This window comes from Notolepis coatsorum, assembly GCF_963971535.1.
Source record: "Notolepis coatsorum genome assembly, chromosome: 1".
Classification (NCBI taxonomy): domain Eukaryota; kingdom Metazoa; phylum Chordata; class Actinopteri; order Aulopiformes; family Paralepididae; genus Notolepis; species Notolepis coatsorum.
In genome coordinates, this window is record NC_140165.1 from 147,090,868 (window position 1) to 147,110,765 (window position 19,898).

Below are 19,898 nucleotides of genomic sequence, written 5' to 3' on the forward strand. Positions count from 1 at the left end.
AACTGCGTTGCCATCATCATTGCGTCTCTGTGCGTCCGTGCTGTTTGCGGGTATTTAAATGAGGTAATATGGGCGTAACATGTGAACCTTTCTATTCAAAAACACTCCAATTCACAAAGATCGGCGCTAATTTCCACATGCAGTTAAAGTGACACAGATTTACGTCTTCAGAGATTTGGTGGTAATTAATCACATTTATAAGGGGTGTTTGCCGGCATCTCAGGTGATCATGGCAGCAGTAATTGTTGCCAGGCGAAGGCATCGTAATACCAGGCATACTCGTGAATGAATATTTTGAAGGAGAATATCACTTTGATTCAAGCGAGACCGAAATCATCTGGAGACACAGGTTGCTAGCTCATGCAATTCTTGATCTACTCGATGAAATCAAGGATGATATTGAGCCAGCCACCCAGAGATCCCATGCAATCCCTGGCATTGTCAAACTGCTGACAACACTCCAGGCTCTTGTGTCTGGCTCCTTCCAGACACCTATTGCAGGTACCTCTGGACTATCACAACCATCCATCAGCAGGGCTATGTGGGATGTTGTATGAGTGGCAAGATACATACAAATTTCCCCAAGACTTCCCCAAGATTTCCCCAATTTCCCCAAAATTGAGGAGACAAAGCAGGAGTTCTTTAACGTTGTCGACTTCCCCAATGTTGTGGGCGCTATTGACTGCACTCATGTTCCAATTGTACCACCAAGCGAAAACGAACATGTTTTTAGAAATAGGAAGCAAACGTATTCAATCAACACCCAGGTAGTGTGCAATGCCAGTAATATAATAACGAGTGTGGTTGCCAAATTCCCTGGGTCTGTGCACGACTGCAGTCTATATGGAATGATGCAAGACATGGATGACAATCCCTGGTTACTGGGTAAGAAAGTAGTTTTGAGAAAACGTTTGTGCTGTAATATTCATTGCAAATGTGTGGGGGAAAAGTATGTGCTTTTGTATCATAGGTGACGGCGGCTACCAACTCCAGCCATGGCTGATGACTCCTGTGCGTAATCCTGCCAACGTTGGAGAGGCAGCGTACAATCGGGCTCGAGTGCACATTTGGCATCTTAAAAAGCCGGTTTAGATGCCTGGATCGTAGCGGTAGGGTGACCAGATGCAAAAAGTCCAAAAGTGGGACAACAGTAAGATTTTGGTGGGACAAAGTGGGACAACAGTAAGATTTTGGTGGGACAAAGTGGGAAAACAGTAAGATTTTGGTGGGACAAAGTGGGACAGATAGATAATGTAAATTTTTTTATTAGAATAACTGAGTCTGGCAAAATGACAGGAGCTAGTTTCATACCACAGTCGGCTGACCTGTATGAATGGGAGTGTTGTACTGTGTGATAGACACTTGTTATCTCAGCTGCAGTGACCTTGTCCGTCTGGCTATCATTGTTTGGTTTAAAAAGAAATGTATCCATAGATCTGGATGTTTCTTTTTGGTGAACCACTTTCAAGTGAGACTCACGTCCACTGTGGCGCTTCAAGTCGTATTCTCCTCCATGCGCAATTGAAAACGAACTATGACACAAAACACAGAAAGCCTGCTGCGGATTGCCTGCCATCTGCCTCACCCAGTCATGTGTCGTTTGCCAGTCTTGGTTGTAACTGCAGGTCCGTTTCTTTTTACTGCTTTCCATCTTGAACTAGTTCGCTTGTAATGTTGTTGTGTTTTTTTTGACCAATCAGATTTGCGATATGAGGTAGCGTCACAAGTTCAACTCTCACGAGCAGAGCAGTGCGCTAAATTACTATAACCAATCAGATCTGCGATATGAGGTAGCGTCACGACTCAGTCACGTCACAAGCAGGCAAGCAGCGCGCTAAAGTACTATAACCAATCAGAGCAATGTGTGTGGACAAGAGGCGGGTTGCTACGTTTACTGTCTGTAGGGAGGGGCTTTTAGACGCATGTTTTTTTTTGGCTTCGAAAAGAGGGACATCCTCTCAATATGAGGGACGCGGGACATTTGGTCAAATGGTGGGACAGTACAACCAAAAGGGGGACACCTGGTCCCCCTACGTAGCGGTGGGGCAATGCTATATAGTCCCCCCAAAGTATGCCAGATCATTGTAGTGTGCTGCATCCTGCATCCAACATTGCCATGAGAGCTGGTCTGCCCATGGATGTGGATCTGCATCCTGAGGAGCACGGAAATAAAGACTCCGACCAGGAGCCACCTGCCCACCTGCCTCATGTGCGAGCAGATGAGGGCAGACATGTCAGGCAAAACATAGTCACACATTATTTCACGTGATATGCTTAGCTGTCTGCAACAAAATAAAGTTGTCAAATTCCACATGTGTGACCAAAAATACAAATAGGCCTACATAATTAGGCTTACGACCAAATATTAAATGAAAAGTAAGAAAAATAACCTACGCACATCACTGCTTTGGGTGCTGGGTTAGGTAATAATCACAATAAAGAGAATGGAATCCGCACACTCATATGCTCCAGAATAAACTTTTAATTTATAACATTTCGTCAGGTCCATGAGGAGTAGACGCTGGAAACACGGTCAATGAAAAGTTTATTCTGGAGTATAAGAGAATGCAGGTTATATTCTCTTAACTAAACATTAAATACAACTTAATTTCTCACAAAAAAAAGAAATCCTAAATCTGAAAATATTTTCACTGGCACAGTTCGGTCTAAAGATTCAGCACCATAGACTCCTTAGACCGAAATGTCTTTGGGGATGACATGACAAACAAATGCAATGACAAAAGATAGTGACAAAAAACAAAGGATGCAATTGTGTCAAGAAAATACAAATTAAGGTGGGCGGCTACGTGGCGCAGTGGGCAAGGATCTCTCCTGTTCGAGCGCCGCTCTCCACATTGCTTTCAGTTTAGCTGGTTGTCCACAGTAATACACATTGGCCGTATTACGGGGAGGGAAACTGAAGGGTGGGGATCGGGCGTTGTGGACAGCGACTCCTACAGGTCGGTTGGTGCGCCTGCGCAGTAGAATCAAGAAGCGACGGGGGCGGGGCCCCTCCAAAGCCCAGACCCCCGACGCTGAAAGATCGAGCCGCGCAGGTGAAAAGATGCGACGGCTGTTACCTCGAGTATCGGAGGGGACTCGTGCTATGTATGACTTAGTCCACATTGCAGCCGGCTTGTAGGAGGCAAGAAACAGCGTTCGAAGACAGGGGAGGGTTGAATTGGACGATATGAAAATTGGGATGGGAGAAAAATAGAAAATGGGAGAAAAAGTGGATAAAAAAAAAAAAATACAAATTAAGAAAGCTCTATACATTATGAAATAAACAAAATACAAATGGTGAAAAATCTATCTGTTATAGAAGCGAAGAGCTATTGATCCGTTAGGACTTCCAATTCATGATTGTCCTAGCACATGCATACTGTTGCATGGGCAGTATTTATACTATTTTACATTTTTATCAGGAGCAAATTACAAATTGCGAGAGCAAACTGCTCCGCCAACTGCGCTGCCAGATATCAGGAGCAAATTGCACACCGCATGGGCGTGTTTGCGCTAGTATATCATTCGCGCAATATCTTTAGTGAATAGGTCCTTAAGACGGAGCCAATAGCGGGCACAAATAAAGGGTGCTATTAGTGGGCGCAATCCATTCTTTGTGAATTCGCCCCTAAGTTCCCACAAAATGTCACTGTACATTTAAGATGATTTAACACAAGATACAATTCTACATTTTGTAAAGATTTCACAGCATTTGTTCTCTCTCACCTTGAAACAAGCTAATTATATCAAGGGATATTATGGATTTACCCCAATCGCTGCAAACCTTTCGCGTTAACACGATAACTATAATAGCTTTCATCCGAATCCTTTCAAATTTGAAGTGCAAATTTATGACCCCTAGAGAATGAACCCTATTACTTTTGGTGACCCCATGACCTTTCCTCTAGTGCCACCCTCAGGCCAAACCTTACATTTACCAATTAGTGTATCTCGAATACCTTTAGTTGAAATATTTTCTAATTTGCTGAGCACATGCATGACCCCTAGAGAAAGATGCCTAAGGGTTTTGGTGACTCTATGACCTTTCCTCTAGCACCATCATCAATCCAAACTTATTTTTTTTTTTATTGTGAACGCAATAACTCAAAGAGCTTTCATTCCGATCTTTTAAAATTTGCGGTGCACATTCATGACTGTTAGAGGATGAACACTATTGATTTTTAGTTTTACCTGCTGGTGGTGTCTAACAAATAATCCCACTGGTAGATTTTTTTTCACATGTTGAGATTTTTAAGACTTACTGTAAAGCAAGATTATATTAATTACTTACTGTAAAGTTTCAGACCGGCACATCCGGGTACTTCAGCTCAGAATGCTTACATTGTTTGAAATGTTGTTTTGCTAGTGCATTAAGTTTGTTTTTATACTGTAGTTCTATGTCAAGTTATGTCAAGCAATTACTTTCCAACACTGGCCGCCATTGAGCGTCCGTGTCTTTGTGAAAAGTTATGTTTGATCCGTTTTGAGACATGATGCCTCTTCAGTCTCCCTATGGTATTTCCCCAGTCAGCTGCAGGATATTTCCTCATTTCCATTTAATATTCCGGTTATGAATCTTTAAGTGACCTAAAATGGGATGCACAGTGTCAGCTTTTAAACCCGGGCTGTCATGACTTCAACTTCAAGCAACTGCAATGAGTGAACATTCTACAGTAACGTTATCTATTCAGGATGAGTTCAAATTGCATTGGGTTAAATAGTTTTTATTGTGCATTTCTTTGATATTGATTTCAAATATGTGAAGCCTAGTTTGATATTTGGCTGCAATATTGTAGCCAGAGTTGATATTTGTGGTCTGGTCACTGTACAGCTCTCTGGTTTATTATAGTTGTGAGTTAAGACATCTGCTGTGATGAAGCCTACTAGCTTGTAAGTGAGCCTAGTTGGTGCCAAATGTTCTCTTGTCTTACTGTGAAAGCCTGTGCAGTGTGACTATGAGTGCGCCAATTTTTTAGCCAACTTCCTAACCAGGACCGACTCATAAAGGCAACAACATACAAGAGTAATATTGTTTTATATTATGTAGCCTACTGTATGCAAAAACTTGTATCCAAAGCCAATATAATCTGTATGTAAATCTACAGGTCTCTCTGGTCGTTATATTATAAGCTGCATGCCATCAAGGGTAAATCCACTGCATTTATATAGAACTTATATCCAAAGCGCTTTACAACTTATGCCTCACATTCACCCATTCACTCACACATTCACACACATGGCAGAGGCAACCTTGCAAGGAACATCGGGAGCAGTTAGGGGTGTCTTGCTCAAGGACACTGCCGGGAGGAGCCAGAATCAAACTGGGAAACTTTTGATTACCAGACAACCGCTCTACCTCCTGAGCCCCTGGTGTGTGTGTCTTTTCATACCTCATCAGGGACTACTTTAATCTTCTCTGTGTACCTCCGCACCACATCCTCTGGGTTTTTTCCTTGTAATAAAACATAACTTTGGTTAGATGAGATCAGCATCAAAGAAAGGTCACACACACACAAGGCAATTTTGTGCGTGCGAGCGAGTTAGTGAGTGAGTGAGTGAGTGAGTGTGTGTGTGTGTGTGTGTGTGTGTGTGTGTGTGTGTGTGTGTGTGTGTGTGCGTGCGTGCGTGCGTGCGTGCATGCATGCGTGCGTGCGTGCGTGCGTGCGTGTGTGTGTGTGTGTGTGAGAGAGAGATGTGGAAGAGGAGGTCACCTTCACTACGTACATAACAATGAGCCATCCCTATATAGTCAAATAATCCCTCTATGGAACCAGGCTAGCATGGGTGAGAGAACACCCAGAGAGAGAGAGAGAGAGAGAGAGAGAGAGAGAGAGAGAGAGAGAGAGAGAGAGAGAGAGAGAGAGAGGGGAGGGGGTTGTAAGGGGTGAGTTAGAAAGAAAGAGGGATAGAGACAAGGGGGATGTATAGGAAGACTGAGAGAGAGACTGAAAGAAAAGAGAGAAATTAATGGACTGAAGGGGGGAGAGAGAGAAAGGATACATGAAGGAGGAGAGAGAAAGAGAAGACAAGAGAGATGCAACACAGTATCCACCATCACAACCAACTTAACACAGTATCCACCATCACAACCAACTCAACACAGTATCCACCATCAGAACCAACTCAACACAGTATCCACCATCACAACCAACTCAACACCGGATCCACCATCATAACCAACTCAACACAGTATCCACCATCACAACCAACTCGACACAGTATCCACCATCACAACCAACTCAACACAGTATCCACCATCACAACCAACTCAACACAGTATCTACCATCACAACCAACTCAACACAGTATCTACCATCACAACCAACTCAACACCGGATCCACCCATCACAACCAACTCAACACTGGATCCACCCATCACAATCAACTCAACACCGGATCCACCCATCACAACCAACTCAACACTGGATCCACCATCACAACCAACTCAACACAGTATCTACCATCACAACCAACTCAACACAGTATCCACCATCATAACCAACTCAACACAGTATCTACCATCACAACCAACTCAACACAGTATCTACCATCACAACCAACTCAACACAGTATCTACCATCACAACCAACTCGACACAGTATCTACCATCACAACCAACTCAACACCGGATCCACCCATCACAACCAACTCAACACCGGATCCACCCATCACAACCAACTCAACACCGGATCCACCCATCACAACCAACTCAACACCGGATCCACCCATCACAACCAACTCAACACCGGATCCACCCATCACAACCAACTCAACACCGGATCCACCCATCACAACCAACTCAACACTGGATCCACCCATCACAACCAACTCAACACTGGATCCACCCATCACAGCCAACTCAACACTGGATCCACCATCACAACCAACTCAACACTGGATCCACCATCACAACCAGTCCTCCTCTCATTGTGCTTGTTCTTGCCCCTGTCAATCTCATTGCAGTGTGTGAGGTCCATAATCCTAACTCTTCCCCTACATCCCACCTCCTCCCCTACATACTACCTCTTCCCCTACATCCTACTTCCTCCCCTACATCCTACCTCTTCTCCTACATCCCACCTCCTCCCCTACATCCAACCTCCTACCCTAGAGATCCTACCTCTTCCCTTACAGCCTACCTCCTCCCCTACATCCTACCTTCTCCCCTACATCCTACCTCCTCCCCTACATCCTACCTCCTCCCCTACATCCTACCTCCTCCCCTACATCCTACCTCTCCGGAGGTGTTTCTTCTTGGTCTTGCGTCGGATACCGTTGACTCCTGGTACAGGCTTCATGTCACTCTTGTTGATGGGAGGTGGGTGCAGGATGGGCTTGGGGGCGCGGGTCAGACACACAGGCAAACCTGCCGCACACATCAGAATACCTGTCATACCTGACACATACAGTACACACACACACACACACACACACACACACACACACACACACACACACACACACACACACACACACACACACACACACACACACACACACACACACACACACACACACACACACACACACACACACACACACACACACACACACACACACACACACACACACACACACACACACACACACACACACACACACACACACACACACACACACACACACACACACAGAGGGGAGCGGAGGGTAACACTTTATAATAACACTCAGTTATAAGACCTTTGTAAGGTATTTGTAGATAATGAACTAATCATGAACAAACCATTTATATACATTCGTAAATTATTATTAAATCATTTTTAACTATATTTGTATAACATTTACAAATTAGTTATACATTATTTATAACTCATTATCAACATTGTTTGTACTTGATTTGTTCATCATTAAATAATGTTGTTTAATGTGTAGTAACACATTTGTAGATGCTTTGAAAAATGGATATGAAAAAACGACTATACTGTACCTCCATTTATTTGTTCATGTTCAACAAATGATTTGTTAAGACATTCATAAAACATCTATAAATCATTTGCAGATGCTATTGTGTGCCCTAATCTAAAGTGAAGCCTATTCATCATTAACAAATGTCTAATAGTTTGTTTATTTGTGGACTTTTATGAATACACACGAAGCAATTACCAGACTTGTCTTATCATGTTTAACAAATTATTTGTTAAGACATTCATAAAACATCTATAAATCATTTGCAGATGCTATTGTGTGCCCTAATCTGAAGTGAAGCCTATTCATCATTAACAAATGTCTAATACAGTTAATTATCATCGGTATGTGATGATGACACAAGGGTAATAATTGTTTGTATTTTCAGGCTCTATAGGCACCAATACAGCCTGAAAATACAAATAATTATTACTCTTGTGTCATCATCACATACCGCAATATACTGAGCACACATTAGGAACAAACACATAATTCAAATGTAACGTTAGCGCCCACCACATCAAGTACGTCTACACAACATAAGAGTTGTAGGTCGGAAATGATGGAATAGATTTACCAACAAAAAAGGTGTTTAGCCTGCTCATACCTTAACACATTGAGTGCCACGTCCCCTTCCGGGAAGTGACCCCTTCCTTGCCGTCCATTAACCCCATGTAAACGTAGTTGTAGTTTGTAGAGCTAAACCTATATTTTAACCTATATTTTATAGTATAGCTATGGGTCTAATAATGCTGTCGAGTCTCAGTGACGTGCAAAAGACAGATTATTTTTTCATCCGTACATTTCCGCTTTATACCGTTTTGAATATGAATATAGTTTGGGTGCTTCTCGAAAACTGTGTTTTTGTGTAATTCAATAAACACGTTGTAATTTTTCGCCATTATCGGATCTTCCTGAAATCAACGCTAGATCATAATTATTATCCTTCCTCGTGCACACATGCAATGTTGTTTAGACCGCCCCCCCCCCCCCCCCCCCCCCCTGCAACCCAACGGCAAACAGCCACACATACAGACACAGAGACAGCGAAGGCGTTAGAGGGTGGTATAAGACCGTCTGCCAGCTCAGACACATTCAGTACAGCATGCACAAGGTGCCCCGCTGAATATGAATGGCAATAGCGAATAAAAGAAATACCATGAGAAAAACGTAGATCTACGTTTCCGGCACTCAACAATCGGGCGACAGAAACGTAGTTCTACGTTTTCGGCAACCAAAATGTTAAAAGCGTGGGGCAGCACGAATAACTTGGCTCTGCTAATGTATCGTGCTTCCATTCAACAGACGGCAAAACACATGAAGTCAAGTCTCACTTGCGTGCTACTTCCTCTACATACTCTGTCAATACCTGGCCAGGGTACTCCTGGGTCCTAGTGCCCCCCCTTACACTATATGTTATGCACATGTATTTTATATGTTAATAAAATTGCATTTATCTATAGTCCTAATTCTGTCACTGTTTGATGTCACAAAGAAGGGTGTATCCGAAAGCTGTCTACAACATTTGTAACAGGTGATGAAAAAGTAAACAAATAATTAACTGTATTAGACATTTGTTAATGATGAATAGGCTTCACTTCAGATTAGGGCACACAATAGCATCTGCAAATGATTTATAGATGTTTTATGAATGTCTTAACAAATCATTTGTTAAACATGAAAAGACAAGTCTGGTAATTGCTTTGTGTGTATTCATAAAAGTCTACAAATAAACAAACTATTAGACTTTTTTATTTTTTATCTACTTTTTCTCCTCCTTTTTCTGTGATTTTTCTCCCCATCCCAATTTACCTCTCGTGCCAATTCTCCCTCCCCTGTCTTGATCGTTGCTCGCATATGCCCCCCACTGGCCGGTTGTAGGGAGGATAGAAGCCTTGCATCACATGTCCCCTCCGATACATGTGGAGGCAGCCTGTCACATCTTTTCACCTGCCAGCGCGGACTCTCATTTTGGCGAGGAGTAACGTGTAGGAGGCTCACACTGCCCAAGCCGGAGGCAAAGCCGACAGCCGGATTCGAACCCGGTGTCTCTTGCGTTGGTGACGAGAGCAATGTCTGCTGTGCCACCCAGCCGCCTAAACTATTAGACATTTGTTAATGATGAATAGGCTTCACTTTAGATTAGGGCACACAATAGCATCTGCAAATGATTTATAGATGTTTTATGAATGTCTTAACAAATAATTTGTTGAACATGAACAAATAAATGGAGGTAAAGTATAGTCGTTTTTTCATATCCATTTTTCAAAGCATCTACAAATGTGTTACTACACATTATTTAACGATGAACAAATCAAGTACAAATAATGTTGATAATGAGTTATAAATAATGTAGAACTAATTTGTAAATGTTATACAAATATAGTTATAAATGATTTAATAATCATTTTCGAATGTATATAAATGATTTGTTCATGATTAGTTCATTATCTACAAATACCTTATAAAGGTTTTATAACTGAGTGTTATTATAAAGTGTTACCGAACGGAGAAAGCAATTCTGAATGAGTAGCCTGCAAGAAACAACAGGCTAGATCTAGGTTGACTAATTTGCAATATTTTAGCATAGAGAAGCACTTTACTGCTGAACACATGGTGTGCCTGTAATGGAGGCAGATGTTGACTAACCGGCTAGAGCAGGATGCACTGGTCCAGACCCTGTCAGGTTCTTCACAGGGAGGGCTGGAACCCTGAGAAGAGAGATATAGAATAATTAAATTACAATATCAGGACATTTTTGTCATTTTATAACTAGTGTTGGGGGGATTACTTTGAAATCCTGGCTGATTAAAGGAATTTGGAAGTATTACATTACTGATTACCATATAATATAGGAGATAGTATAGAGGATTATCCATAGGGAAAAACTGAACGGATGAATTTACATCAATAATGAATATGTTAATCTGATATGTAACTATAATCCTTGAAAAAATTACTCTAATCAAATTACCTTTTGAAAGGTATCCTGGGTTTATTAGTTACTATATTTTTACTACAATACGTTATTATTACAGAATTACAGTTACAGTTAGTTAGTCCTGCTACACAAAATTGACAGTGGTTCTCTAACTTTTCAGTTTGCAGTTGCTTGTGACACCCTGAGAGGCAATCAGCCACAGAATGCTGAACTGTGACACCCTGAGAGGCAATCAGCCACAGAATGCTGAACTGTGACACCCTGAGAGGCAATCAGCCACAGAATGCTGAACTGTGACACCCTGAGAGGCAATCAGCCACAGAATGCTGAACTGTGACACCCTGAGAGGCAATCAGCCACAGAATGCTGAACTGTGACACCCGAGTGGCCTTTAGCCACAGAATGCTGAACTGTTGTATGCATTTTGTACATCATTAGAGGATGCTATGGGTGTACAGAGGCTACAAATATTTATTATTTCACAATAAAAAAAACATTTTCCAGAGGGAGGGAGAGAGAGAAAGAGAGAAAGATAGAATGAGAGAGGGAGAGAAAGAAAGAAAGAAAGAAAGAAAGAAAGAAAGAAAGAAAGAAAGAAAGAAAGAAAGAAAGAAAGAAAGAAAGAAAGAAAGAAAGAAAGAAAGAAAGAAAGAAAGAAAGAAAGAAAGAAAGAAAGAAAGAAAGAAAGAGAGCAATCCTTCAGGCAGTGAACTGTCCACAATGTCAGGTTGTAAATCACCTCGTATTACAACAGAATTACCAGCAGACCAACAGTTCCTTCTGCTCTAATGCCACAAAACACTACAGTAAAATGTCACACATACAAACCTATTGTATAACATTATGTACATAGTATAGGGCTAGATCGGGGGTGGCCAACCCGTGGCTCGCGAGCCGCATGTGGCTCTTTGCCCGTCAATGTGTGGCTCTTTAATCCAAAAAAATATGTTGTCATTCATTCCATAAGGACACATAGAATAAACATTTATAGAAATATTATTTTTTGTATCTTTGATACAATATCTTTGTAAGTTATTTGCTTAAAATTCAGTCTTTACCGATATTTTGTGTGGTCCAGTGTGGGACATTTGCAAAGATGTCTATTAAAGATTTCTGTAATGCCGTCAAACAGTGACTTTTAGGCAAAATAACCCTGCTTGGTATTGCACTTTGTTTACATTTATGTAATGTGTGGGTTCACAATAAAAATAAAATTTACCAGAGAGAGAGAGAGAGAGAGAGAGAGAGAGAGAGAGAGAGGGAGAGACAGATAGAGAGAGAGAGAGAGAGAGAAAGAGAGAGATAATCAAGAATCAAGAATCAAGAGGTTTATTTGTCACATACATACCAGGGCATACAGTGAAATCCGGGTGGTCATGCCCGCATTGATTGTGCAAAATACAATAATAAAAATAGGCATAGAAAAAAATAAACATAGAAAAAATAAAATAGGTAAGACACAAGATATGCATGGTAAAAAAAAGACATGCTAAGTTCCTGAGAAACTGGTTCCTATATACACTACTATACAATATACAATTTACAATTTTAACTCTTAATGTATTTAAACTATACTATTAGTACCTCCTTCCTTTAAAGTTACTTTCTATTTTTTAAAGTGACATTTTGTTTAAGTGATTGTTTTAGCGGTTGCCGCATGAGTGTTGTGTGTGTGTGTGTGTGTGTGTGTGTGTGTGTGTGTGTGTGTGTCTGTGTGTGTGTGTATGTGTGTGTGTCTGTGTGTGCTCATGTGTACTTGTGAGTGGAGAGTTCAGTGTTCAGTGTTCTGAGAGAGAGAAAGAGAGAGAGAAAGATAGAATGAGAGAGGGAGAGAGAGAGAAAGAAAGAAAGAAAGAAAGAAAGAAAGAAAGAAAGAAAGAAAGAAAGAAAGAAAGAAAGAAAGAAAGAAAGAAAGAAAGAAAGAAAGAAAGAAAGAAAGAAAGAAAGAAAGAAAGAAAGAAAGAAAGAATGAAAGAAAGAGAGCAATCCCTCAGGCAGTGAATTGTCCACAATGTCAGGTTGTGAATCACCTCCTATTACAACACAACAGAATTACCAGCAGACCAACAGTTCCTTCTGCTCTGATGCCACAAAAACTACAGTAAAATGTCACGTGTACTCCAGCACACAGACACAGGCGACCGACCGCAGTGAGATGAGACAGCTTGATCCGTGTACACAGCACAGAGGCAGTGCTTGATCCAGAATGACACTTGGAGAGGCTGGCACGCACTCTCCATGCAGAGGACAACGATTTGTTTACCGTTCAACAGGAAGCCACCAAGAGCTTCATGCAGTTGGACAGAAGCACTTGAGATGTTCATATGAGCATTATGTCAAAAGTCCCTTGTCAGTGATGAAACATGCAACACGTAGGGGCAAGCAGCACAGGAAGGACTCTCCAGGGAGCTAACATTAGGTCTGTACTAACACCCTTCTATTTCTACATCAAAGCACATTCTATATTGATTTTATGGCCCTAACCCTAACCCTAACGGAAACCGAGAAATTATTCGGAACAAAAAAACAGCACAACCTGTGAAAAAATAAGCTATATTAAAAGATTATTCCACATCTTCTCAACGCACCTTTTTGAAGGTTTTGTTACTAAAGGTTGAGATGAAATTAGGGATGGGAATTGATAAGATTTTATCGATATGATTCCATTGTCGATTCTTCTTATCGGTCCGATTCTTTGTCGATTCCCTTATCGATTCCTGATAAATTTATACATACATAAATAAATTGAAAATGCAACAGAACTAAGCTGGTTAGAATAACAACATGCAACTTGACATTTCTGATTGTCATTTATCATTTTTTTTTTTTTTTTTATTATTATTTTTAAACAAACATATAGACAAACATGACAACACACGATAAGATATACAACCATTATTAACAGTGCACATCCAATGAAATCACCTTATAGTTAAATGTCTTATACAGGATATACCCTCAATACCTGCTATCTAATACCCTACACACATATGCTCTAGCTCGTACCCCCCCCTCCCGGACCCCCCATTGGATAATCCATCCATTATACCTCGCTCCTAACCAGACACTACCATTATATGCTAGCTTTTATTATCTCCACCACTTCTAACCACATTGTCATTTTGGATTCATTGAGACCCAAAATTCTAGCTGTAGATATTTCTTGATAAATCACATCGAGATATGTAATAATCCAGACCTTTCGGCACATTTTTTCCGGTTGGAACCATCGTGATGCTATCAGCTTTTTAGCCACTGTGATACCCGATAAAACCAATCTCTTTAGCTGTGGATTTACTGCATACTCAAAAACATCATTCAGCAGTAGTACAGAGGGGTGTACAGGTATATTCAGAGTTAAGAGATTTGATAATTGCTGGGTCACCTCTTTCCAGAATATTTTAACTGGTGGGCAGTCCCAGTACATGTCCCCTCGTCCCCATTTGTACATAAGGAGCATTTGGAGTCTTGTTTAAGACCCATTTTTTTCAGTCTTATATGAGTCAAGTATGTCCTGTGAATATAGTTAAGATTTATTTGTTGATGGTCCGGGTTCCTTGATGTAAATCGAATATTTGCCCAGGCTTCTTGCCAATCAAAATCGCTTTCCAGGTCTGGTATATCCCTCCTCCAGACGGAGTCTAGGTGGAGGGTTTCATATGAGGACGTTAGTAATTGATGATAAAAATCTGAAACAAAACCTCTCGATGTCTCTCTTTCATAGAAGAATTTGTGGTATCTGTGGTGTTCAATTGGTATCTTTAATGGAACACCGTGAGACTTCAAACTTAACAATAACTGTGTGTAAAAAAACTTGTGGACTTGGTGAGATTAAATGTTTTGCGTATTTCTTCATAGCTACAGAAACCCTGTTTGTTAAAAACATCACCTAATGAGTGTATGCCTTGCTTTTCCCATATAGGGAATCTTATAGGTCGTTTTCCAATCAAGAGTGCATTGTTATTGAATAAGGGAGTATGATTATGCCATTTATGTGGATTAGAATGTTTTTTTTGTGTTTCACGCCATATCTGGATCGCATGAGTAATTATGGGGCCAAATTTCCGTTCGCATTGCTTAATTGATAATTTAGTGTATGCTATGTCCTTCAGTCTATGTGGGGCTACTATATTTTCTTCTAATTTTCTCCAGGATACTAATGCTTGGGGATCAAACCATGTTGTCAATGGTCTTAAAGTGTACGCCTTAAAATTGTGGAAAATATCTGGAAATGCCATACCACCGTCTGCTTTGTTTCTCTGTGCGGTGGATCTTTTTATACATGGTGGTTTGTTATTCCAAATAAATTTGTATGTGGAGGAGTGTAATTTTTTCCAGTAACCCTCTGGAGGGGGTAACGGTAGCATTGAGCTGAAGAAGTTGATTCTAGGTAGTACGTCCATCTTAACTATTGATATCCGTGCCTGTACTGAGTTTTTAAGTTTTGACCACCTATCAAGGTCGTCTTTGATTTTGTTTTGGATTTTTATGTAATTGTGCTTCACCGTTTGTCTTATGGTGGGGAATATTTCCACTCCCAAGCATCTAAAGTGTTTTACCATAGGTATCTCTACTGGGAGGGTTATATTTTTTTTTGCAGGGGCGTTAAGTGGAAGGAAAGCCGACTTCGGCCAATTTATCTTAAATCCCGATAAATCTCCAAAGTCCTCAATCAACTCGAGCAGATGAGGCAATGTGGTGTTGTGGTTTTGCATGAACAGTATTACGTCGTCCGCATATAAACAAATTTTATGTTGTGTGCCCTTGATTACGATTGGTTCTATGGATTGGGATTGTCTTATATATTGTGCTAAAGGCTCTAATGATAGATCGAATAGTCCGGGACTAAGAGGGCAACCCTGTCTAGCTGAGCGTGATACCGGAAAGATTCCGGAGGTGATTATACCTGTTGTAATCATGGCCGATGGGTCTTTGTATACTACTTTAATCATATCAATGAAACCTTTACCTAACCCCATCCTTTCTAATACTGCCCATAGATACGACCATTCCAGCCTGTCAAAAGCTTTCATTGCATCCAGGGACAACATCGCATTAGGTATGGTGTCGTCCTTGTCAGCATCTAGTACGTCATTTATCATTTATTGTTGAGCCCCCATGTCAGAAAAATACAAAAACTGTAAAAAATTTATTAACTATATACACCTAAATAAAATAATGTATTTGAGATTCTCTTAAACTAATTTAATCTATTGAACTGCAGTTGCATTCAACAGGTCGTTATTGCAAAAGAGAATTTGTTAGCAATAACCTACCTGTATAAATAAAGGTTGAAAGTAAAAACATAACTGACACAGAAGTAACATTCTATAGGAAAGCAATTCACCTACCGAAATTCCGAGGCTTCTACCTCCTCTGATGTCTCGCGCACGCACGCACACACACACACACACACACACACACACACACACACACACACACACACACACACACACACTGGCGGACTTTCGACTCACGGTCGAAAAACGCGCGCTTAAGTGCCCTTTTGAGTGAAAGAAATTAGAGGATGTGCCCTATTGGTGCCCCCACGGTTGAAAAACGCGCGCTAAAGTGCCCTTTTGAGTGAAAGAAATTATAGGATGTGCCCTAATGGTGCCCCCACGGTCGAAAAACGCATGCTTAAGTGCCCTTTTGAGTGAAAGAAATTAGAGGATGTGCCCTATTGGTGCCCCCACGGTTGAAAAACGTGCGCTAAAGTGCCCTTTTGAGTGAAAGAAATTAGAGGATGTGCCCTATTGGTGCCCCCACGGTTGAAAAACGTGCGCTAAAGTGCCCTTTTGAGTGAAAGAAATTAGAGGATGTGCCCTATTGGTGCCCCCACGGTTGAAAAACACGCGCTTAAGTGCCCTTTTGAGTGAAAGAAATTAGAGGATGTGCCCTATTGGTGCCCCCACGGTTGAAAAACGTGAGCTAAAGTGCCCTTTTGAGTGAAAGAAATTAGACGATGTGCCCTATTGGTGCCCCCACGGTTGAAAAACGCACGCTTAAGTGCCCTTTTGAGTGAAAGAAATTAGAGGATGTGCCCTATTGGTGCCCCCACGGTTGAAAAACGTGCGCTAAAGTGCCCCTTTGAGTGAAAGAAATTAGACGATGTGTACTATGGCGCAACCCCGGTCAGTCGCCTTTGGTTTAGCTCCGCGACGATTGTGCAATTTTTTTGCTATTATGTTTGTTTTTTCTACTTTTTTTATTAAAACATCACTGGCGGGATTGTCATACGACCGCCAGACACTTATGGACCTAAACTCCGGACTCAAGGAGGAGTTTGGAGACACTTTATGCCCAGAATGGCTAACAGAAATCAAGCGGGAGAACGGCAACAAAGGAAACGGCAGAAAGAGGCATAGAGGAAGACGAGGAGGTATCAGGCTTAGATTAAAAAGATCTGCTTACCGTCCAGCAATTCCATCCATCTTTCTGGCGAATGCACGTTCGTTGGAGGGAAGGATGGACGACTTGAGAGCGAGGGTCCGATTCCAACGGGAGATGAGAGACGTTAACATCATGTGTTTCACGGAGATATGGCTCAAGCCAGCGACGCCGGACAACAGCGTCTCTCCATTGGACAACTTCACCGTCCTGAGAGCAGATCGCACGGCAGCCTCTGGGAAGAGCATCGGAGGTGGGGTCTGCATCCTCACGAACAATCTCTGGGTTAATCCCAAAGAAGTACATGTCCTCTCAAGTTCATGCTCCCCAGATATGGAACATCTCTCAATCCTGTGCCGTCCGTTCCACCTACCCCGTGAGTTTACCGCGGTCATCATGTCCGTCGTATATATACCCCCACAGGCAAATACTGGCAAAGCGCTGGTGGAATTACACGACCACCTCAACAGACAACAGATCAAACATCCGGACGCCGCGATGATAGTGGCTGGTGATTTCAACCAGGCGAAGTGATGCCGTCCTTTTTTCAGCACATCGCCTGCTCCACGAGGGGGAGGAACACACTCAACCATTGTTACACCCCGTTCAGAGCCGGCTACAAAGCTGTAGCGGCTCCGCCATTGATGGGTGCTGCAAGCGCGAGCGATCACGACTCCATTTTTTTAATCCCTGCATACAAACAAAGATCACGTGACGCCGTCGTGTCACGTGAGACAAAAAAGTGGTCTGACGAATCAGAGGCCACGCTCCAGGATGCGCTCACAGACACGGACTGGGATATGTTCCAAGGAAGCGCCAGTGACGTCAGCGAGTACGCTGATACCGTTGTGAGCTACATAACAACAGTAGCTGACAGTATTGTCCTCACGAAAAAGGTGCGGGTTTTCCCAAACCAGAAACCTTGGGTGGACAGTACTATTAGAGCAGCCCTGAACTCTCGCACCACGGCTTATAACCTGGGCAGAGAGTCAGGAAATATGGAAGAGTTTCAAGTTTCTTTAATAGTTGTCATACAGAAGTACAGAATACTTTCATACAAAATGCTTCTTACTGTTACGCTCCAGAGACTGTGCTAGACAAGATAGTATCAAATAACATAGTATAGCATGTAAATTAGAAGTAGAAAATGAGGTCACAGTGTTCAGTATAGACATATGTACAATGTTCGATGCAGAATAGACGTAACTGAGTTACCATATAATATACAATACTATGCAGTGTACTAATGTACAATACTATATAGTGCAAAGCAGAAATGGGATGAGGTACAATTTAGGTACAATTTACAGTAAGGTCGCTTTCACACAGGGGCTGTTTGGTCCGGACTTTCGGACCAGAATTCGATAGTCCGGTTTTTCGGGTCTGTGTGAATGCGCGTCGAACTCGGTCCGCGGACCAAACAGGCAAACTCTAGTCCGCCTAAAAACGTAGGTCTCGGTTCGGCTTCAGCGGACCAAACGCGAACCAAATATAGGAAGTGATTATTATTACTACTGCTCGCAGCACTCACTGCAAAACAAGCACACTGCATCTAATCTCTCTATCTCTCTATCTCTCTATCTCTCTATCTATCTATCTATCTATCTATCTATCTATCTATCTATCTATCTATCTATCTATCTATCTATCTAATATCTATCTATCTATATATCTATATATCTAACTGTGCATCTTGGGAAGAAGGAAGAAACACGCGGCTTATTATTATTACCGAGGCGCACGGCATTAATAATGGATCAATGCCACGTCAATACTATTATTATTATTATTATTATTATTATTATTATTATATTATTATTATTGGTCTACAAGTTGTTTAGCGAGAGGATGGTGGTAATGTGCTTCAATAGAACAATGGATCAATGCCATGTCAAAACTCGCTCCGCTGATCTGGAGGACTCGCAGACAGCACACACAGACACACACACGCGCGCGCGCGCACACACAGGCTTGCAGCCACACACACATTTCCACTGTCCAATAGACAAGCGCCCTTTTCGACCGCGTGACATTGTTCAGAAGGTCTCGGTCCGCTGACAGATTTCTCTATGTGAACGCAGACGAACCAAATGAAGAATGCAACAATGTTGCAACTTCACCCCCAGAACCGCACCGAGTCCTCCAAAACTATATGTGAAAGCGACCTAAGGTGTACGAGTTGTAGTGCAATCCTTCATCAATAAATATAAAGTGTGGGGAGTGGGTGCTACAGTGTGTTTGTTTAAAGTGAGTGTGTGCTAAAAGAGTACAAGGCTTCAGTCTACACTCTGCGCAAGGCTGTTAAACTTGCTAAGAGGACATATGCTGATCAACTGGAGACACAAATGGCACAAAACGACACAAGAGGCTTGTGGCGGGGACTGAAGACAATAACTGACTACAAAGTCAGCGCCCCCTCAATGGGGAGCGACGACGCCTCTCTCGCGGACAAACTCAACTCCTTCTACGCTCGGTTCGGTGTAGACAGTGTCGCCGCTAGCCCTCTGGCTAGTGACGTAACTGGCGCGCCGGCTGTTGTGGAGGGGGGGGGGCAACCGCGGGGGGGCGGGGGCGCTCTCTCGTTGTCGGAACACAGTGTGAGAAGAGCATTTATGCAGGTGAACACCAGGAAGGCTGCTGGCCCAGATGGTATAACAGG

At 42.0% G+C, this 19,898-nt stretch overlaps 1 protein-coding gene across 1 annotated transcript in view; it reads right to left on the reverse strand.

Moving 5' to 3' along the window:
- dtx1 (deltex 1, E3 ubiquitin ligase) overlaps positions 1 to 19,898 on the reverse strand; it is a gene marked incomplete at both ends in the record, with an annotated part of 136,659 nt that overhangs the window by 5,008 nt on the left and 111,753 nt on the right. The window contains 3 exon segments of the mRNA XM_084307756.1: positions 5,394 to 5,455; positions 7,238 to 7,399; positions 10,558 to 10,619. Coding sequence (XP_084163882.1) covers positions 5,394 to 5,455; positions 7,238 to 7,399; positions 10,558 to 10,619 — 286 coding nt within the window.